The sequence below is a fragment of the Neolamprologus multifasciatus genome, chromosome 16 (assembly GCF_963576455.1).
Source record: "Neolamprologus multifasciatus chromosome 16, fNeoMul1.2, whole genome shotgun sequence".
In the NCBI taxonomy this organism is placed as follows: Eukaryota; Metazoa; Chordata; class Actinopteri; order Cichliformes; family Cichlidae; genus Neolamprologus; species Neolamprologus multifasciatus.
The window spans coordinates 29,315,844-29,338,888 of NC_140454.1; the positions used below are offsets into that span (position 1 = coordinate 29,315,844).

At 41.1% G+C, this 23,045-nt stretch overlaps 1 protein-coding gene and 1 long non-coding RNA gene across 11 annotated transcripts in view; one reads left to right on the forward strand and one right to left on the reverse strand.

Moving 5' to 3' along the window:
• The window catches only part of LOC146501036 (uncharacterized), a 178,230-nt gene that overhangs the window by 102,986 nt on the left and 52,199 nt on the right, over positions 1-23,045 (reverse strand). The window lies entirely within an intron of this gene.
• tns1b (tensin 1b) overlaps positions 1-23,045 on the forward strand; it is a 195,063-nt gene that overhangs the window by 36,469 nt on the left and 135,549 nt on the right. The window contains exon 1 of one of the 10 annotated variants that reach the window (XM_085134526.1): positions 4,494-5,012. The exons of the other annotated variants lie outside the window; for them this stretch is intronic. Coding sequence (XP_084990652.1) covers positions 4,932-5,012 — 81 coding nt within the window. The 5' untranslated portion in view covers positions 4,494-4,931. Of the gene's footprint in view, positions 1-4,493; positions 5,013-23,045 lie in introns of those variants that run through there. 10 annotated transcript variants of the gene reach the window in all.

A 23,045-nucleotide genomic window follows, 5' to 3' on the forward strand; every position in this document is an offset into this window, starting at 1 on the left:
GGTTAAAGATGTACTAAAACAAATTATTTGAGTGATCTGATCGGTCGTAGAAACTTGCCCTTCTTTCCTTTCCTGCATTACAATCCCTCAGTCTCTGTAGTCCCTCTTTATAATTTATCGCCAGGCTACACCAAACAGCCACAACATTAAAACCACTAACAGGTGAAATGAGTAATATAATTCATCCTGTTACAAAAAGCTGCCATTCTTCTGGATGTTACTTTGATATTCAGTTCAATTCAATTTTATTTATATAGCGCCAAATCACAACAAAAGTCGCCTCAAGGCGCTTCATAGATACAGAGAAAAACCCAACAATCATATGACCCCCTATGAGCAAGCACTTTGGCGACAGTGGGAAGGAAAAACTCCCTTTTAACAGGAAGAAACCTCCGGCAGAACCAGGCTCGGGGAGGGGCGGGGCCATCTGCTGCGACCGGTTGGGGTGAGAGAAGGAAGACAGGATAAAAGACATGCTGTGGAAGAGAGACAGAGGTTAATAACAGATATGATTCAATGCAGAGAGGTCTATCTAGGATATCTGTGCAGCAGTTCCAGCAGGACAGGGCATCCAGCCACACCGCAAACCTGCTCATGAACCCGAGCTGACCTGACTTCAAACTCCCCAGATCAAACTGAACATCTGTGGGATGCACCACAACAAGCCCGATCCACGTAGGGTCCAACCACTGGAAACAAAGCAGTGTCAGATACCCCCAATGATGTCCACACCCCAACAGGTTAGACCTGTTTTGGTGGCAAAAGGGGAACCTGGACAATAGTTGGGCGTTGGTTTTAATTGTTTTGGCCGATCGCTGTTTGAACAAATACTTGATAAGAAATCGGGGATGCAGTTTGTTCAAAAACCACCAGTGGGTGCTGCTGCTGCACTTAGTTTCTGTTTGATGTTTGGTGGTCTTATAGTGAAATAATGTGACTGGGGTAAAAAAGACTGAGTATCTTGTAGAAATTCATTAACTTGATACAGTTTGATCTGTTACTGTATATAGAAGGCGTTATGACTATCAAAAAATAAATTATGCATCATGCACTGTTACATGAGAGTGTGTTGACAGATAATGTGGAGGATGACTTTATGCAAGAACATAGTGTGCAGTGCTGTGACTGCTTTTATTTCAGCACAGCTAAGCTCTGCTGGACAACTCTTCAGTGCTCTGTCATTCACTGACAGTTATGATTGGGAAGGGCATTGGATTGATTTCACACATGGGGGGGCAAGAAGAAAGAAGTAAACAAACAAAGCTTCCTGTCCTGTCATTTCTCAGATGGTAATCAAGCTGCTGACCATGTGGTCAAAAAGCCAATGTCTTGCCACCTACAGCTCTGCCACAGTATAATTTAAGAGGCTAAGGTAGTAATTTCTATCTTTTTTTAGAATGTAGAAAAACAGTGGGGTGTTAAATGACGTCCAAAAGCAAATTAATTTCCAGCAACATGTCAGCTGTGCTCTCCCATCAACATGTGTGCCAGACAGTGTAAAGTTTCACAGGACTGTTGATGGTCAAGTGCTGAATGTTAAGTTGCAGTTAGTTTGTGTTTGGTCCTTTTTTTTTTTTGTGCAAGTGTGACAGGATAAGCATTGCTGCTGGAGCTGCATTTCATTAAAGCAAAGGCTTCTCAATGAGAAATTTGAGATGTCTGCTTCTATTAACTATGAAAAGATACTAAAATATTTCAAATAAATAAATAAATAGAATTAAAAAGCAGGGAAAAACAAGGAGTCTTAATATTTAAATTCTCCACATTTGATGTTTCCCTGGCTTCTTTCTCGTAATGTGTTTGACTGGGACCAGCAGTGCAGGGGTTGGCACCATCTCCTTAGACCTAGAAGGTCCTGGGTTAGAATCCACTACATGGCTGAAGTTTGTATCCCTGTAATCTGCACAGTCTGATTTACGCCTACAGTCCAGAGACATGCCTATTGGCTAAATTGATGTTTCTAAATTGGCCGTAGGTGTAAATGTGAGCATGAATAGTTATGTCTCTCTGAGTTAACCTTGCACCAGACTGATCACCTGTCCATGGTGTACACTGGTTCTTGCCCCGTGACAGCTGGGATAAACTTCAGCCCCCCCACCCTGAACTGCAAAGGTGGAAGTAGATGTATGTACTGGATGGCAATGAGCGACGAGGGATTATCATAATCCGTGACTTCACTGGACTGTGTGATAGGGCTTTAGCTGCCTCTAAGTGGCCAAAACTCAATAACACAAAATCTTAATTAAAATGTGTCTAAAACTTACAAACTTTTGAAAACTTTTGAAAACTCTGTGAGAAAGTTGGTCCTGGTCATTGGTAGTAATTCACTGACTACTAAACCATCCAACTCTAACTAAATGCTATCATTTAATGAATGAAAGCACCATTAACTGATGCAATTATAAACTCATTTAGGACTCACCTGTGCTGATGACAGGTGGTCCTCTTGAAGAGCAGTTTTTAATCTGAAAGTGTGAATTGAAGCCACGCGTAGTTCTTGTTGTGTCAGGCTTTGCATCCTTGTGTGTGTCCGTGTGTTTTTCGTTTTGTCTTTAACCTCATCTCCTTTAGCGAATGTCTGTGTAGGTGGTGGCCTGCAAGAAATACTGGGCCACTAATCCTCTGTGCCAAAGGGTGAGTATGCATGACTGTTTCTGTGTGTGGGTGGGTTTGTGTATTTACACACCATGTGAGAAAATTGTGAAGATGTGCGCGAGAGGGTGGAGAAGGAAAAGGTGGTTATTGGTGGATGTTTGTGTATATGAATGTGGTGAACTTGATAGTTTAAATGACGTGTGTTTGTGTTTTGAGGAAATTGTGGGCTGGGATTTTTCTGAGTGTTTTTGTTTATCTCTGATGGGAAATGATGGGTTTGAGTGCACACGTGGGTAGGCTCGAGTAGTATGGAGCATTGTGTGTGCATTTGTGTGTGCGCGCATGGGCATGAAAAACCTGCAGAAAGGGATAAAGAGTCATGGGGCTAACATGGTCATTGATGAGCAGTGAGAACTTAATGAGGCAGCTTTTACTTCCTGGCCCCTGTGTTCTTTCTCCCTTTTGTAAAGTGTGAAGAGGGAGTGGGGTCTGTTTAAAGCCACCTACTGTCACTAACCAAGCATGTTGTTTTTGTTTTTGTATTTCTGCACATAAGAGATAAAATGTCAGTCAAATTCCGTGTACTGATCGAGCACCAAAACTGCAGTTCCTGGAATGACCACCAGAGGCTGTCCCCATAGACTACCATGTTAAAATGACCAACTTTAAAGTAGAAACAAACACGACCCTGAGACTGGTTGGCGCCTCACTGGCGTTTAATGAAATTGGTCATTCCTTCATTCGTTATTGCAGTGATGTCTTGTGCCATTTCACACTCCTAGTGTTAGTTAGGTTGCAGCTGATGGTGCATGGCATAACAAGCAGATACTGTTTTAGAGCAGCGTGATCACGGTTAGGATTGCAAAGAGGCATGTTGTGCTGCTCTGAAAACCTCTTTGCAATTGCTTTGGTTGTGAGCAGGTTGCCATGGTAGCTCTGTAGATTGCATGGAAGACACAGCTTGTCTGCAAGCACTTGCCAACTTGTCGCTGAGGGGTGGCAAAACTGAGAACTCCAATGCAAACTGGAAAGGCAGCCTGCTCGCCTTCAAAGTAAACGTTTTGTGCCTTATGGCTACAACCAACACATTTCAAAAGGAGCAACTTTTACTTTGAAGGCAAACTGTCTACCACTTGTAAGTAAGGTTTGCACTTGTTTAGACAAGATGGTATTTTCTATGCAAACCATGAAAGTGGCAACTCAAAGAGCAGCACTCTGTTTGTGACAGATTTCTGTGTGTGACTGCCAGCAGCCTCTGGCAACCACTCGCCAACTTGTCAGGAATAAACATTTTTCTTTGGCAACCATTTGTTGCTGACCAGTCTCTAAGCCTGTGTGACTGAGGCGTAACTCAGCTGGTTAGATTATATTAAGGTTTAAAGTTATTGAAGTGTGGCCACCTTGAATGACAGTTCAACTTCATAAAAGCTCCATAAACCAACAGTTGCTGCAATCTTTTTTTTACACAATGTTGTGTTGATTTGTAATTTGAATCCAAGCCAAAGGCAGAACTGACCTTTTTTTTTTCTTTTTTTTTTCTTATTTACATTTTTTTCATTTAAATATTTAGGAAAGCAGGTACCAAAGGAGTTGGTGCAAATTTCCCTTGAGAAAAGACTAGAAAAAATAAATTGCATGTGCCTATTTTTGATTTCCAGAGTGATTGAAAGTTGCATTTTTTGATGTCAGGAGAAATGTCAGTGAAGATTTACCTCAAAGGTAGTTAGGTAAAAGCAGGCGGCGTGGAGTTTATGAAATATTAAAATGGGCTTAATACAGAAATGCACAAGGAAAGCATGCAGGAAAGAGGAGTAGAAGGTGGGAGGGAGGTGTAGTGCCATGGATGCTGTGGGGGGACGAGCAGGGACGGGTGGGATCAAGGGATGAATGAAATTAAAAGTGGTGAGGCTTAGAGGGCTAAGGAGGGAGGGAGACATGGGATGAGAGAGAGGGAGAGGAGGCGCAAAAGAGATGGATAATAAGTGGACTATACCCCCTCCCCCTTTGCTCCCGTGGAGAGGTAGGGGCAGCCTGACCCCCCTCAGTTAAAAAAAAAAAAAACCTTTGTGAACCTTTCCCCAGCAGAGGGAACGGGAGGCAGACCGAGCGCAGAGCAGAGGAGAGGCAGCAAGGATCCAATTTAGAGCAGACACATAGAGGGGAAACAGCAAGCCGGACACTGAGGAAGAGGCAGAAAGAAGAAGCTGTATTTATGTCCAGGATGGTCATGGCTTTCCAGTGCTGGGCTACTCTTCTTCTTCTTGGATTAAACTTAAGGAAGCCCACTGGTCTGTAGCAGCAGCAGCCCCAGCAGCAGCATCACTCCTGTCGTCACCATGCCGTCTGTCTCCCTCAGCTTGCCCACAGCTCTGGCTGGACCTGCACGCACTTGGGTCTGCCTGTCTTGCATGTTCTGGGTGAGAAAAGTTTCCAGTCAGATATTTTTAGGAGTTCACAGGATGTCTGACAGCAGAAATTTTAGCACAATTTCTCTGCAGCTCTAATATGTCAGAGTGAAATCATGAGTATAAGTCAGTGGGCTGACTCACGTGGGACATAGTGTGACGATGCAGTGGGCATGATATTTTCTGTAACAAAAAGGTTTATGCTTCAGATTATTTGGGAGCCCTGCTCAGGGGATCTATTGGGTGGTCTGCTTTCGGGGGTTGGGTGGAGGGTTGGGACCCCGGCTGTGGGGGGCCTTGGCACGGTGACACATTTGAATGTGGGAGATATTATGAAGGAGAACGGGAGGGCGTGCAAACGCGAGACAAACCTCTGCCTTGTCTGCTTCGTTTCAGTAACATGTTCTTGTGTTTTCTTTGCTCCGTGTGCACGCTGAAAACTTTTCTGCTCCGACTTTGAGTTGAATTAAATGCTCTCCTTTCTCACCCGTTCCCACTCCCTCACTCCCCCTGTGTCCCGCTCTGTTTCGCACTAGGTGGTTGGGACACACAGCTATTTTTTGCTTTCTCTTGTATAATTCAATCTGCCGCGCATTCCCGCTCACAGTGAGGGGTTGTTTGTGCACTTGTGTGCCCTCTGGTCAGTGTTTGTGTGTGTGAGTGTCCATCCTAAATGTGCTGTGACTACGGTCTCGACATGTCTTAAAACACTGTGAGTGCTTTTCCTAATTTGTGCTGATATGAAAGAACATTCCTGTCTCAAATATACGACATTGCTTGCTGCTCTCCACTTTTTTTTCCAGCTGAATAGAGGATGAAAGAGGAGACTGGTTTGAATAGACCATTGAGATCCATCCTTCCCCATTCTGCAGTGGTCCTTTGGGACATGACTGCACACCACTGGCAGAGCTGCAGCTCTTGGCGTGAGGACTGGATAATCTTACAGAGCTCTTCATCAGTTAATTACCATTCTTTCTTTTGAGGAGCGGGAGGCGAGGTGAAGGGGGGTGGGGGTGGGGGGGGTTGTAAAAGAATCTCAATGCCCCCCAGCTAAGCTCTGGGTCACTGATTGACTGCATCAGAGCGGTGTATGACAAAGCGAGCTCACTTAAGGGGGCGGGATTCAATCTGAGCTCCAGTGTTAATAGCAGATCTTTGTTTGGTGCTAAAATGGCCCTAATTTGGGCACACCTTATTCCAGCAGCCTGGTGTTGTGGGTTATACGAGCTTTGCACCCTTCTGACCTGTTTGCTGGACAGACTAATCCTTTATCAAGTTTTTTTTTTTTTATGCTGAAAGAGAAGGTGTCCGTGCATGATCATTTCTGAAATTTCCTAAAATGGACAGTGCCACTTTAAGGCCAGATCGATCCAAAGAAATGCTGAGGAGAGAAAAGAGCTGAATATTAAGCTCCAATCACTTTGCTCTTCCTGAAGTGACTGAAAATGTGTAGCTTTCTCCCATCTCTGTGATGACATCTGACCTTTTGAAGGATTTCCTAAAGCTATAAACATTTTCATTTAGAAACTTTGTTGAATGAGATATCTTAAAAATGTGTAGCTCTGGAAAACACCCAATGGCAACTTCCAGGGCTGAAATATAAACCCATCATCCAGTCTGTGTAGCTTCCCAGTCATCTAGGTCATGGTCATTTTAAGCATTTGCAATGAAGGTAGCTGGACTTCTTTTTGGTTCATGAAGACCTGAAGATTCGTGAAGTTTCATCTCATTTAAGAAGCATCTTCAGTTCCAACTACAGAGTTATTAAAACCCCTTGAAGGGTTAAATGCCTGGGACTCTCCATAAGTATTTAGAACTGAAGAAGCCTCTCAGATGACACGTGAAACGTCTTCCTGAAGTCGAGCTCCCTTCATCGCAAGTGCTTAATAATAAGCAGCAGTTCCTCTAGTGTCAACTTGATGTTCGCTTGAAAGAGCGAGTCAGCCCTGATATTAAGATGTCAAACTTTAAACCACAAAGAAATATGTTTAAAAGGCTGTTTTCATCTCTAAACCTAATTGTGGCTTTTATGCCAGCTGTAAAGGTTGTAAAGTTTTATATAGCTAATCTATTTAAATTAAATTAAGGCTTAAATCTCATCATTTAGGGGCATTGGCACTTTAAGGGACTGTGGGTGCCAACAAAGCCACTATAGATGCTGTTTACTAATTTAAAGGGCTGGCATCTGTGCAGCACTATCAAAATACGCATAACAGCTGATCTCTGGGCTACTTTCGTATTTATGCTGTTGTTGGTTCTTTAGTTTTAACCCCTGTCACAGGGAACATAGAAGTCATTATAGATAAAGAACTTGATTATAGTGAGGGAAAGCGAGTGTTAAAAACAGTAGAATCTGTCCACTGCAACCATTTTCCCCACTGAGCTTATCTTCATGCTCCTATCTCTGCTTTTGCTGACTTTTCTGTTTAATTAACTCTTCAACAAATCAGCATTCTGCCAGTCAACCATGGGCTTTGCACTAACTCAAGCACGTCTGGACTGGGCTGGTTGCATAACCAAAATCTGTGACTCTGCCAAAGACGTGAGTTCTAACAAAACCAAGATGGGGAGGGTGACCGTGCTAAACTTGAATTGACAAACAGACAGGAGGCATCATGGTGGCTTTTTTCAGCCTATGATTTACTCAAATTTGTCTTTAAGGAATGTGTTTTACATCGCAGAGACGAGGCGACCCATTGCCACAAATTTCTTCATGAAATGAAGAAATTTGTGGCAATGAACTCTGCATACTGTAGACGATCATGAAATCATGAACTCTGCATACTGTAGACGTCCTCCTTGAGCAGATGGGAAAGTGAGTACAGCTGCAAAAGCTGTTATGAAGAGACTGGTCTGTAGAATAGAATGATACAAAGTGGGAGACTGGGCATGTGACAGCGAGTAAGTTCAGGTTCAGGAAACGGACTGGCTTATGGAACTAGACGAGATCTGTTCCTTAGCCTCCAATGGGGAGGGCTTCCTCTTGTCAGAGCAGGATAAAGGAAGATTTTTCCAGGATGGAAGCTGTAAGAAATGCTTAGAGAAATATAGGAAACGGCAGGAGCGACTTGAAGGACGCAGGAAATGAATAGAAGATGCTGCAGGCGAAACGGGAGGGCGAAGTATTTACGGATGATGAGAAAGGCCTTGAAAGAAGACCTTCAGTAGAGTGCTGACCCTCCGCCAGACACTTTGAATAATTAATGAATGCCAAAAAGGGTTTTAGGGATTTTTTTCAATTTTTTTTTTTTAATCAGGTTTCTCTGTAGGGGCCTGGAAAAGCAATGAAATGCCCTTTACCAGCCCACAGCCTATAAAGTTTAAAAGCCATGCAAATCCTGTTGACATTCAGGAGCAGTAGGTTATTAACACACCCACTTATTTTGGCCTTTAGACCAAACAGGCAAGTTGATAGGATATGTGCCGGAGTGTCGGTAGCAGTGACCAGGTGCCTCTGATCTAACTATAACCACAGTCTCACATATTGGCCTCACACTTCTGTCGGAGCAAATATTGACGTTGGCTGAACCATCACAGTTTCGAGGGATCAAAGAACTCCTCCGGATGATCGATATCCATTAACGTACAGACGCTGTAGTGTCAGAGTTGGGTCTCAAAAGGATCGTTCTGGGAATTTGTGTCATCTGAAGAATGTTAGGTTGGTGGTCTTTAGTTGTCTTGACTTGAAAATCAAGACATGCTGCAAGCCTGTTGTTACTACTCCAGCTTCCATGCCTTTATGCAAGATGCATGGTCTCATGGTAGTGCCCATTTGTGTAGTCCTTGACTATGCAGACAGAGGGATTTTGGGAGTTCTACAAATGCATGCAGTCTTCCAAAAAGCCATCACAGTTATGTATTAATCGAAAGCTGAGTTGTTGGCTATAACAGGAAAGGAAGCCACTTACGGAAAAAAAGATTAAATGGCAATAAAACATAGATAAGAAGCCCAAAAACTTCACAGCTGCAACACATAGAAGTGGGTTAGCATATCTCTGTGTAGTACCTACTGTCATCCTGGATGTTGTCTACTTTTGGCCGTTTTCCGACACGCTCTCTGAGCTCCTCTCCTTTTCCACTCTCCCTTTTCTGTCTCTCTCTGTTCGTAGTTAGCTTCTGCCTCAATCCCATTGCCTGAGATTACCTCTGATTGGGGAAAAGTGCTCCACATGTGTGGCCCCCTTTGAAATACATCACCACTCCTAACCGTAACATCTGCGTTTATGTTGCCCCAAATATTTTTTCTCTCCTTTGAGTGAGTTTGCCTCACAGTTACATTCTGGGTTTGATGCTGACCCACTTGTTGACATGTTGGGGAGTTTTGTCATCTTTATCTTTGTGTGGCTCCTTCTCACGGTTTTGACTTAGATGAAAAATCATGAACAACAAAAAGGGACGTTTAACTCTTGCTCATTGATTTACGAGAGATGTTGAGCTTTGTGTAATACCCCCACCCGCCCCTTTTGGTCCTGAGGGACCCCCTCAGCTTTGTCCATGCTTCACTGGGCGCATTGGTCCTTAACCTCCCGTGGTATTCTGGTTTTCTGTGACAGGAAGTTTGGAATTTAGAAACGTAATTAGATTGCCTCATTTTACTCAGCCTAATCCAGGGATACTGGCTTCTAGACTGCTGAAAAGTTAGTTTATCTACATGTTCATTGGTGACATTAGACACCAGGCTCATTAAACATTTGTGTCAACTTTAGTAGAAATATTACTTTCTCTGAAGAGCTTAACCCACCTGGCCTCTTAGAAAGTTTAATACTTGTCCTTTAAACCTCTGCTTATCCCCATGTCGTGTCTATCACATGGTTTGTTTGAGTCTGGCGAATCCATGACTTTTTGCTTTTGTTACTTTATGATTAAAATGACCTTTAACCAAATATACTTGGCTTGTTTCATGGATTTTATCTTAGTTTTTGACTGTTAAGAAACACTTTATTATATTTTTTTTAGGTGCCATCTTGTTTAAATAAAGTATATTCTTCACTCTTCCTCAGCAACAGCTTTCTACCTTTTGTCTCCCTCTCTGGATTCTGCTTTTGTGCTAGACAATAATTTAATACAGGTGACCTCACTCAAGGAAATGCCTTAGACTTTTGAGAACAAGGAGGGTCAAAGGTGAACATTTGAGAAGCAGAACAACAATGTGGACTGGCTGTAGAGTATGCTCTTGAGTGTGTGTAGGTGTTTGAACCTGGTAATAATTAAGGCAGCTAACAGGAAGCGCACTGTGGTACCTGGGGCCATGTTTATTGCAAAACTAATCTGCAATTTTGTAATGCAGTCACCAGTGATGTACAGGTTTTAACATATTAAAGCTGTACCTGCACCAGAAAAGAAGTATAGAAACAAAATTTTTAGAGGTTTAAGCTAGAAAATTAGGTCAGTTGATCATCAGCAGTTCAGTGGATTCATGTAACGCTATTTTAGGCTTTTCTGTTTACGTTAATCAGTTTAAGTTACAACTATAGCCAAGTATTTCTTGTTGCTGCTGACTGGTAAATCTGTTGTGGATTTTCACCTCTGCTCTCTGATTATTAGAGGCTCATGCCTTCATTGTTGGGCTTTAGTTTGACTTCACAAACATTTTCTTTGGAGATGAAAAAGAAGAAGCAGGGAAAAAAGTGATCACTTGATTATGATTGGATTATGAAGAAAAAAACAAACTCTGGTATTCTGATGTATTTCCATCTCACTACTTACCTGAACTATAAATATTACAGTACATCTCATTTAAGAATTGTTACACCCTTGCTAATTAAAGAGACGTACATTCAAACCCTTTCTGCTCACAGTAGGAAGGTGATTGAGAGAACATTTACTGTGTTGTTTATCGACCCCGTGTTTACTGCTGAGAGTCACCTTATATGGATATGCTTCATATCTCATGTGTGCAGTAGACTAATTGCAAGCCAAAACATTCCTTGCATGTACACGTAGACTCGAATTTTTAAGCGTCTTCAGTGCCAGAGCACAACTTAGCAGCCAAGTTAAACTTCTGTAATTTTTTTAAATACAGCAACAAAGCACAAACACGGTTTAAAGCCAGAAAACATGTCACCTTTTTTAATCTGATTCCAGAAATCGAGCACATTTGTTTGAGAGCCTGACATCATGATAAAGCACTCTGTGGAGATTAAGAGAAAGGGCGAGGAGCTTTCTCCTTAGCCGTCCACTTGCTTGATTTGTCCCAATGAGAGTCACAGAGCTTCTTAATGCCATGATAACCTACTACTTTGGACTTGATCTGAGACCTCCTGTGGTTACCTATGCATTCAAGAGTGAGGCCAAACAACGCTCAATGGAAGCGGCGCTGACAGCATCATGCTGCGCTGCCCGTGCATTTATCCAAAGGGGATCGGGGGGGCTTCGAGATTCTTTAATTATTTGAATTCATGCTCAGGTGGTTGGCTTGGTTTAGTTTTGCTGGTGCCATGAATAATTTTCTGCACTTTTTAGATTTTCTTTATATTTTTTGTATTTTTAGATGAGATTTAGGTTGGGAAAAGCAGAAGAAGCTCTCATCAGAAAATAATAAGATCTAATCATAAGAACAAAATCCCCCAAAACATGTCATCCCCATTCTTCCTTCATCTGGGGTTATGGTTTTAGTTTCACTCGTCCCATCCAAGAGCGTCTGCCTCTGCCAACCCAGCACGATATGGAGCACATGCCGTTTCCCTCAGCAGTTTCCTCCTATGATGAACTTTGGCTGTCTTTGATTAAACCCATTTTTATCCTTCTGAATCTAAACTTTTGGCAGGCACAGTCTGCTTTTTTATTTGTAGCTTGTAGCTCTCTATGTTCCACATGTATAATTTATTTTCATACGCTGCTATATGACAACGCTGCGAGGGAAAGTTCAGAAGGTTCAACTGTTTTCTTTAGACAGAAAGTTTATCTCAGGCGATTTTGAGATTTTCTGTAAAAACAAATGAAGCTGAAATCGTATCACTTGCTTAATACGGATTTGCTGTAACATTTCGAAACAGATACCTGACTCCAAGCCAGGAAACGATACTGTAATTGTGTTACAGCAGTAATAAAGAATTTCTTTTGAGGTTGCAGACAGAAGAAAAGAGCAGCTCTTTAATGTTGAATAAGTAAAAACAAGAATAAGCAAAGTGGGATCAACAGATTGACAATTAATGCGTTTCCTGTTACATGATTAAATTGATGAGTATCCAGCATTTTCTGTTTGATAAATAAAGTTTTTGTTTTTAAATTATCTCATTATTATGAAGTTTGTTTTGCATCTATAATATCATTTTAGATGTCATCTGCAACTCTTTCTAGGAACTAACTGATTTCAATGTAAAAATGCAAATGTGCAATGTGATTGGATTGAACCTGGTAAAGCCCTTGTGTGGTTTGTAATAAACCTCATCAAGGTTGAAACATCAAGGTTATAACATAAGAGAGCTGACAGACCTATTGTGTTGCCTATATGGGGTTAATCACACATGTGCTAATGTTAATTTGATATGATGTTCCAAAACCATTTTAGCATGCTAACATTTGCTAATTGGCAATAAACAAACTTATAGAACAGCTGTGATCTGAAATCAGACCTGACTGTAGCAGAGTGTCTAAGGGATCAGTGAAGATGGTTAAACTCCAGTGTGATGCCAATACTCTGGCCACTGTAGGAACTAGTGGGCTGTGTTATGGCGGTCTGCACCTGGTGCATGTGTTTTACCACACTATCTTCCCCTACAACACGTTTTTCTTTTATTTTTTTTAGGGTTGGAATATTTGGAGAAAAAGTACCTAATCTAAGTTACGTACTCCTGAGTGACACTGAATAACTGCTAGTCTGGTTGCTGATTGGTCAAACTTGAAACAAATACCTTTACAAAACAAATTATTATAATTTTCTAAAATTCAGCAACCTAGTGGAAGCAAGAGGAAGAATAGTTCGCTGCTCCTCTTAAAGAAAGCTATCAGCAATGTAAAATTAGATATAGAAACTAAAAACAGATAACACGGCAGCACCTCCCTGCATACTTTCTGTCTACTTGCACCATCAGTGCTGACGTCATGGTTGAAGCTGTTGCAGGAATATTTCATTACCGCGTGTGTCTATTCGTTTCTACATTGCAATAGAGACAGATGCTAAAAGGGTTAGTTAGGGTACATGCAAGTTCATGCAACCTTGGACCTGACTTTTATTCTTGCACTTGAGAAGGGTTGAATCTAATGAGCACGTAGACTATGTTTTTACCACATTTACACACTCACGCTGGAAAAGTGTTGACCTAACTGCAGTTTAAAATCCAGGATCGTGCTTTGATCTCAGGATAAACTTGAAACTTTGGCAAACATTTGTCCACGGACTCACAGCTGTGACTTTCTTCACTAAAGTTGCCTTAGACTCATGTGGTAACTTCCAGCAACACTTTCACCTCATCTTCGGTCCAACCACAGAAATCTCTATCTACCTGTGCAGTGTTTTTCGAAAACAAACCAGCCTTCTCGATCCTGTTTGCATAAAGAACACACACATGCATGTTGTCTGTGAAAAGGGAGGTTAATATGTGTTTAGTGGGTTGCAGATAGAGATTATTTCTGAAAATGGAGGTTAAATGGATGTAGACTAAGCCTCGAGGGCCGGTGTCCTGCAGGTTTTAGATGTATCCTTGATTCATCACAGCTGATTTAAATGGCTACATTGAACTAAAATGAACTAAAATGAACTAATTATTTGATCCAGGTGTTTAGACCCAGGGTGATGTGTAAAACCTGCACAACACCGACCCTCGAGGCCTGCCGTTGGCCGAGCCTGTCATAGGCGATTGTCAATGAAGAACCTTGAGATACTGGTTGGTGTGGTGTTCTGCATTAAAATTCATGACCTAACATAAAAAGTCACAGATTGTGTCTTTGTTGTGTTTCGGTAGGAGGGCTGACCACCTCTATTGTCCCCCTACCTTTCTCCATTGCTTCCTATGCTACTCACAAAGTTGAATGAGTACCAGATTGTGACAACTTAGAAAAGATGACTGCTGTGCGTTATTCTAATGCTCTGTGAAAAAGAAGGGATTTTTTCTTCCCCCCCCCCCCCCCTCTTACTTCTGGATGACTGAGTAATTTCCTCCTTGAGATCCACCTCACTGAAATGAAATGCCTGTAGAGTCAGAGGAAGTAAAGTGGAGGAAAGAGAGACTGGACTGGAATGCCTGGGGTGCATTTTTCCCCCCTAAATGAAAAGCAGGTGACTGTTCATTGTAAGACTATTTGGTTAGTGGGAACCAGAGAGCGGAAGGAAAGCTTTGGGGGAGCTCTCTTCTTTCTGGTATTTAGCTGTGAATTGTTGCTCACTGCACTTGTTCTGTAGTGGGCTGCTGACAATTAGGGGATTCAGAGAAACTCCCTACTTCAACTGCTGAATGTATTGTAACATGCCATTCAGAGCAAGGCAGTTAATTGGAGCCAGGCTTGTTTTATGTGCTCTCACTTTCTCCTCGAGAGTTGACCAAGAAGTCATTACAAAGCTATCAGTATGAGCTTTGTGGAAATATTTTGTAAAGTTACTGTTCTGTGATTAGCCTTTGAAAATATCAACAATGCGCTGGTGGTAACAGAAAATTAAGCCTCTGGTAGGCATGCAGCTTGATGCTGGAAGTTTTTTTCTGTCTGACTGAAGCTGAATAATAGTCATAACAAATTAGTTTTGTTGAGGTTCAGTTAAAAACAGAATAACACTGCTACAAACAAGGCCCGTGCACATAATTGCTAATTGGCATCGTATGTGAAAGGAGTCAAAGGCTAAACAGAAATGTGAGAATCAGCTGAAAATGGTGTTGTAGGAGTTTGTGAAAGGAAGAAGAACACTCACTGTTGTTGTGTAAGCTCATGTTTCTCATTCTCCTAACTTCATCCTTACTGTTTTGTGCATGCTAATAGGCTAGATGCATTTTTTAAATCTGCATTAATTCAATTGATTGCCTGTTGTTTTTTTTTTGAAAATATCCCTTAAAAATTGCCCAGAAGTTAAAATGTTTTTTTTGTCTTTTTTTGTCTAAACAGCAGCCTAAAAGTATTCAGCTTTGTTTGCTAGATATAAACAATAATCAGCAAATTTTGACATTCATAAGACTAGAAAAAATTACTAATGATAGTTATAATATATATATATATATATATATATATATATAAGGCAAATCCGATAGACCTTTTGGTGGCAGTACCACAAAGAGTTGCAGGATGGGCGACGCAGTCGTAATACTTGATGCCTGACGTATTTTGTATGCAAAACAATATCTAGATAATCTAGAGCTGTTTTAGATACAAGTCATGCTGAAAGACGAGGTATAAATTGAGCTCTTTTGACACCGTTGCCAAAGGCGTGTGTATGTTTGCACAGGGGTGGCCAAACTTTTGCATGCAACTGTCAACTCTGCCTTTAAGAATCACAAAGTTTTCAGTGTTGTACTGTGTTGGATCCTTTAAAGACATGTTAAGCTCTTCTTTATTTTCTATCAAATCTACTGTTGCCATGGAGAATGTTCATATTAAATAATAATGAGGAGATGCAACTAATCCCTGGGAGACTAAGCACAGGCCTTGTTAGGCAAAATGCTCGGTTTCAGGCAATTTTTTTTCTACTTTTGCATCACAGCTTGGGTTGAGCCCCTCCCACCTATTCTTCAAGCTGTTTGCAAGTGGCAGCCAATCCAGAGAAGGTGGATTTAAAACTAGATAAGCTAATATGGCTCGTTTCAAACTGAGGGCCTACACCAAAGCCCGGTGTGGGATAAATGAGGATTATTATAACTGTGACTAGCAGAGCTACTCGAGTCCATGATTACATAAGTCCTGGAGATGTTACAGCTGTAGCATTGACATATTTGAACAGGTTTATACAGGCCGTTAATCATCAGATTACTGGTAACATTAGCAGTCTTGCCTCATTAGTTCAAAGAGAGCAATTATCTGTATCTGTATCTTTCATCACTGGTTAAGAGGGAGCATTACAAAGTTTAGCACCACTTTACAGGTAGCATTTGCATCTTTCAGTAACTCGTCCTTTGATTTCTCAACTGAAGTTTAAGTGCTGTTTAAATTTTCGGGGGGTTTTGGCTTTGGATGGCTAGTGTCAAAGTTGGAATAAATTTTTTAATGACCCCCATTTTAAACCCACTGTTATAGTCATGCCTCATTCTGATAGGCTGTACAGTTTAGGTACCATTGAAAATGATCTAATATACTTTGTGAAGTTTGTAAAGTTTCCAAGGAGAGAGACTCTTTTTTTTCTGATTATACCCCCCCAACTATTTGAGTTGTTTATAGTGACATGATATCATGAGTTTAGATGGAAAGAGAATAGAGGTTAAGATTGTTTTGGATTTTTAGCTGGTGATGGGGAAAGACTTGAATCGATGAAGGTAGTGCGTGGAGGAAAGAGGTCAGGTCGTGGGGAAGAGGAGAAAGGTTAGAGGTCAGTTGTCCTTTGCCAGCTGAAATGAAGAATAGCAGCCTTTTGTGAAAAGGGACAGTCCTCTGGAGGATGGGAGGGGGGTCGTCACAAAAGTAGAAAAAGCTTTTGAGAAATCTTTCAGAAATTCTGTTTGCAGTCATCTGAAATTAGTTTTGCTTGCACACTCATTGAGTCTGTGAGCGTTACATGTGTATACACAAAAACGCAGATGGAGACATGCAGCGATCACTCCAATGCATCTTGTTAAAATGTCTATCCATGCATATGGTGTCCCATATGAGAGACTGTAGTGTGCTAGCTGGCTCATTAACCCAGCTGACTGCAGAGGTCTCGGTTAGTCTTCTGGCCTCAGCGGGAAGAACAATAGTGTTTGATTGGTGGGGGTCAATAATGAAGCACTATACTGTGTGTATGTGTGTATATGCTATTCACTGCCTCCATTCACGTTATAGGAAATCGACACAGAAGGGGAGGATGGACGGCTGGTGCTTGTCCGTCTCTTCTGTTGTGGCGGCTTCTTTCTCACCTCTTCTCACTACAGCTGAAAAATCACAAAACACTTACTTTTTTTCTGCATGAAACCTGGTGAAACCTATTTTCTTATCAATGTGAAGACAAAATATCTTTGTTTTTTTTGTTTGGTCGGGTTCTTTTTGGTCATGGGGAGTGGTGTCATTGTTAGTTTCTAGGACCAGTTTAAGTGGAGAACAAGCAATTACTGTGGACTGTTCCAGCAACACTTGTTAGGTCAGGGTAAGATAGTAGGGTAGTAGTAGTAGCTACATCTTTTGTTTCTTGACATTTTAAACTCGGATACTGTGCCACCAAATGGTGGTTTTGGAGAACTGTTACACCCCAGCCGTCTAGCCAGCTGTAACCGATGTAACAGATGTAACTTTTTTCCTCTAACACATATAAATTGAATTGTGGTGCACCATATTAATTGCCAGTATCATCGTGTGAATGGGGTCATATCAGATTCTCTAACTTTTAATTTTTTATCCTCATTTTTTTTATGTAATTTTTGTCATGTAATGGCACTTTTCTCTGCTGATTGAGCATTAGCTTACTTATCTTTAGGTGACATCTAGCTAGTTTACTCCTATCTTCTTACTCTTAGCCTTGTTATTTTGTTTTCCATGGATGCCTGGATGCTACACTTGACTATGAGCACGTTATCAGGATTATAAAAGTATTTTACTCTTTAACTGTCAGTGGTATGTCTGTTTCTTTGTCTTGTTTTTAGGGACAGTGAACATTTGAACCTGGAACTGGCTGATATGAAATTGAACTTAAGAAAGACATTTTCTTTTTAACTCCCATTGACTATGATAATGCCTTGTGTGGCCTTCTAGTACAACACTAGCTAATAGTTTTATTTTACTGACTTGTCCTAGAACAAGTCCTGATGATTTTACTGGTGTGCTGAAATAACCATTTTAGCCATATCACACTGAAAGCAAAATTCACAATTACTAAAAAATGGGGCTTTTGTCAGAAAACATGGATTTGAAAGATTTGTATCAGATATTCTAAAGACAGTTTAAAAATAAACTTTACTTTGCTCACACATTCCTACTTCATGTCTTTGATCCTTTAATATTTTGTGTTGTGTGTATGGTATACAGGGTTTTTTTTTGTCTGTTTATTATTAAAAGGAACCAAATTTTGTTTGCAATTCGATTTTTTTCTGTACTTATTTGTTTTAAACTTTACTTTTACAGCTTTTACAGCTGACAGACTGAATTGAGCAGTAAGGCCAAGTGTCAGAGGCGTTTGTACCCATACAAACATGGTTCTGTGTGTATATGAGGTAATGCATAAAGTGCCAGTGAAATCAGAGGGGAAATCAGTGTGTGTAAATACGTAGGTCTCTGCATGAGTCACATGTGGGAAGCAGTCGAGGGAATAGTTTTGAATTCTAAACTTGAGGAGAAAAACAGCCTCTTGGTTACCTTATTCAGCTGGAATGTCTGTCGCCAAGCAGAGTCTGGAAGGGTTTATCTCCATACTATAACATTACCTAATACACGCTGAAGCTGTATGAACAGTATGATTCTAAAACTTTATATCCATTGCAAGAAAAACAGTGCTATCTGAAATCTAAAACTCAGCCTTGGACAAATGTGCTTCAGATGTTTGTTTTTTTGTTTTGTTTTTAATCTCGAATTTGAGTTTAATTTTTCTGCCATTAATCGAATTATGCCGGTTTATCGCTACGTGACGAGATCATGTTTCTGTAATTGTGCATTATGCGTTCTTGGACAACACCGTTTCCCCTGCCATTGTCTTTGGGAGGTACCCCATGCCCCCAGTTTGACCCATAATCCTCCCATGAAGCCAAAGAGGAGGACAAAAAACAAAAGGATGAATAAAATTGCCCATCATTTAATGTCTACTTATAGTAGTCAATTAAATAAACACAGTTTTTGAAAATGTAGTAATTCATTAGTGTTCATCAAACAAATAACTAATCCTATCACTGCCAAAATATATCAACCAGAACTACAAACTAATCAGAAACCACTACGTCCACTACATGTAAACGTCAGCAAACAGTTGTTAAAATGCGTCATTTGAAAATGATGAACTCGACCACAAGTGTGTTTTATCCCTCCAGCACAATGTTGTCAAGACTCTTTACAGGCAATGTGTCAGTTTACCGATCAAGAAAATCCAAATCTGTAAAGTGAAAAAAAGAAAAAAGAATTTTTGTCAAGGAACAGAAAAAAGTAAAACTTAAAGATTTAATGTCATGACTTAACAAGAAATGCCTCTGGACTGATGTGGGTGTTACTGACAGTGCAATTAATGCCCCCCAAAACAAAGAGGAACAATGACAAAACCAAAGATTGTTTTTTGTTTTTTAGACTGCAGATATTAAAGCCCAGTGTGCATCAGGCTAGAATCTTGCAAAAGTGGTGGCTGTAAAACTTCTGCTGCTGATGGCTGGACAGCTGGTGCTGGTGAAAGCATGAGCAGCTCTCATGCTGAGCCCCGTCAACCACAACAGTCCATGGAGCCCAAAACAGATAAAAATAACAGATCTTTTAACCTTAACACAGTATTGATTAACATCTAAACCTATTGTTCCATTAAAGAGGAAAAATCTGGTTTAAACTTTTTGATGTCAGCCCTTTTGTTGCCGTTCCAGGCTGTGCCTAAAACTAAACTGGGAAAAGTGGAAAGGTAGCAGCTGCTAAGTGAAGACCTTCCTCTTCTTTTTACAACTTTTAGGAATGAAAAGTGTAAAATGAGGGTGGAATTTGTGAGTTATTTCTGCACATATGTGTATGAATGTGTGATGTAGGAGGTCTGTTCATCTGTGTGTACGTATTTGCACATCTTTATGCACGAAAGCGCCTGTTTTGCCCATGCGTGCTAATGAGTGTTAGGCAGGAGATTATGTGTGCGTGTCTAAGGGAACGGGAGTCTGTTCCCAGGAGCTGCAGTGCCTGAGTTGACGGGGGGGTATTTGTACACCCTGACCCCAGCTTTCGGGGGTGCCGGGTGGTTGTCTGAAACCATTTCCTTCCTTTGTGGTCCATTTGAGAGCCTGAAGTGTGACGCAAATGTGAGGGACAGAGTCCATTTGCATGGGCCGCTACAGGTTGAAACAAAAAATGATCAGCTTGGGCTTCATATCCCATGAACGCACTCAGAGAGACATCTTTAATTCTGCAAATCTGTGCTCCCCACCCCCATAGGTCTCCTCATCATCCTCAGTCGAATCCCCCATATACTCCACCCCCGAAACAATAAACAAACTCTGAGAGCCCCGGGTGCATCGCTAATGATCGGAAACAATTAAGGGCTGACAAAAGGGAGCGTCCTGCTATATTGCTGCGCGCCGTATTTACATTTTGGGGTTAAACGACTGAAGTGCAGATTTCTGGTGAGGGCAAGCGGACTCAAACAGACGGCCGTGTTGAGGAGTTCTTTCTTTTGTGTCGCTGTGTGAAGGAGGATGTCTTGGACTACTTGGCACTCGAGTGATACTGCAAATTTAAACCTCTCAAAGTCAAAAGAATTTCAGCTCGAGTATCTTCTATGGACATTACACTCCTCCAGCCTCATTTTAACCGCTCTACCCACAGAAGTCGGAGAATAAAAATGTACAAACAAGACAAGTGGCATAACAGTGGACGACTGTACCCTCCAACTCCCACCCCCACCCTGGCTGTCTGACTGGTTAAGTCCCGGTGTGTGAATGGATAGAGGGCTGGGAGAGTGTGAGAAGGCTCAGGAGTGGTCAAAGAGGCCGCTGAATAGACTCCTGGATTGAGACATCCTGCCTGTTTAACACAGTGCAGTGTAGTGTAGAGGTGTGTGTGTGTGTGTGTGCGAGAGAGAGAGGGTTGGAGAAGGGGTGAATGAAAGGTGAAGTTTGTTATAGACAAGGAATTACAAAACATTGTCTCATTACTAAAGAGAAGAAAAGTACCTATACAATACCTCTACTTATGACAGGAAACAGATTTAGATTAGATTTGTTTTTATAGTTTAATGACTATTCGTAACCATCATGACCATTACTAGTTCATGATTATAGCTCCACAGGAACTCCCAAATTTATTAAAATGAATTTCCTTGTTCATGGAGAAGGCATCTACTTTTAAAGGAGTCCAAACTTCTCTATTCCACTGCAGACGGTACTCAGGTCATCATAGGTGTGTGAAGCCAACGTGACATAAAGGTAGTATAAACAGAAATGATGGATGATAAAACAAGGATGGCTTTTTTGGTGAGAGGTTGTATGCCACAGCAAAGAGATGAACTCTGGTTTTAGAAAAGGAAACCAGCGAGTTTGATGTTTTGTGTTTCACCCGTTAGTCGTGTTTCTCCCTGACTAGTCAGTGGTCTGCAGGATTTTCATGTCACCCTTTAGAACTTTGCTGATGAGAAAACAAACAAACAACAATAAAAAACTACCGAGTGGTGTTCTTTTGTGTCATGTAATGTTGAAGCTGTGGAGATGTGCATCAGAATCTGAGTGAAAACAGGACACAAAGACCTGTAGCCCTGAGTGGAAATGATGGGCTTCTCATTGAGGATAACCATGTGATGGGATTTCACTTGTGGGGAGAATTAGGATGATCTCATCCCCCCAGCAACTGACACCTGGGTTTGTAGTATGTTACATTTAATTTTCCATTTATTTTTACGTTACCTGCTTTACTTTATGTTGACGTTTTGATACTCTGGCTTGTTTTAAAAACAGATTCCTGTAATTTTTTCATATTTTTTTTATTTCACTAGAGACATCTGGGAGCTTTCTTTTACAGTTAGCTTAATTTACTGTATGGTTATGATGCAATGTATAATTTTTTTTTTTTTAATGAAATTTAAAATGTACCAGTGGAAGCAGAGTACATGAGAGTTCACTAAAGAGCGCACTACTGCCTCACATCCTTTCCCAAGTATCGTTGTGGTAATTGCATCCAAAACAGGTGATGTCATTGTAGCCCCCACAGGACTTAATGACTGTTTTTGATTGTGTGGTTTGAGAATAGACATTTGACAAAAAGCAATTTAAAGGCAGGTGTTCCTCCAGCCACCTGCCTGCTGATAGTATAGACTCTTTATTTCGACAGTTGATTCCCCAACAGCCTGGAAGTAAAAACAGTGTTTCTGTATAAACGTAATCTGCGCCCTGCCTCATTCCAGCAGTATCTGTGTCCATTAAATTTGGTGTAATTTGGCAAAGCTTAGACATGCTTGAATTACTGTGACTGAGCATACAATTAAACCCACATATCACGCCTTTCCAGCCTCTCAAAGTCTAAATCCATATCCAAAGTCTTAAACCAGCAGGTGGCAGCCAGGGCAAGATACATATGAGTGCCAACCAGGGACCTTTACCCCTCTTCAGAAAAGCCCCCTTGCCAACATGGTGCATCCTGCACAGCCATGGTCATTATTTCAGTCTAACTAGATTAAGCTAATCACATTATGTTGTGGCAAGGCGTAGTCGGGAGATGGAATGAAGGGTCGGCTGTCCTGCTGTTGCCATGCGGCTCTGAAAAACAAACAGAAAAGTGCTGCATAGAGCTGTTGGAGTATGTTTAAGTTGCTAAACCTCTGGATAAGCTCGTGAATCAGAGAAACCATCAATTCTGAGAAAGTGTAATGCATCATAAAGCTGTAAAGCCTTATTCACAGTGCCAGCCTTTTGAATGTTATTTTTTAAGATCTCTGGAGAGAGATGTCTGCTACCAGAACATAGTGACACTACGATCTTGCTAAAACTTCTTTTAATATGGTGGATCTTTGCTTCAACACTATGTGGAAGTTGACAGGATGGATAATCATGTATATCTGTAGAGTTCCCAAGAGTCAAGATGAGTGTTTTCATCACTGACATCTTGGCATTTTGAACCCAGATGTGCGTGCAAGTGTGGATGTTTGTGTGAAGCTGTATGATTTGTAAATCCCAAATTCTTGAGCATATCCTGGATGATGTTCTTGTCTGATGCCTAGAATGACCAATATTTGCAAAAAGGACTCTATTAATATGACAACAAGTTATTGATTGGTGTCATAAACTCTTCAGGAAAATGTTTACTAAGGGTCAAGGCTGAAGGCTGTTTTCCGACTTCTGT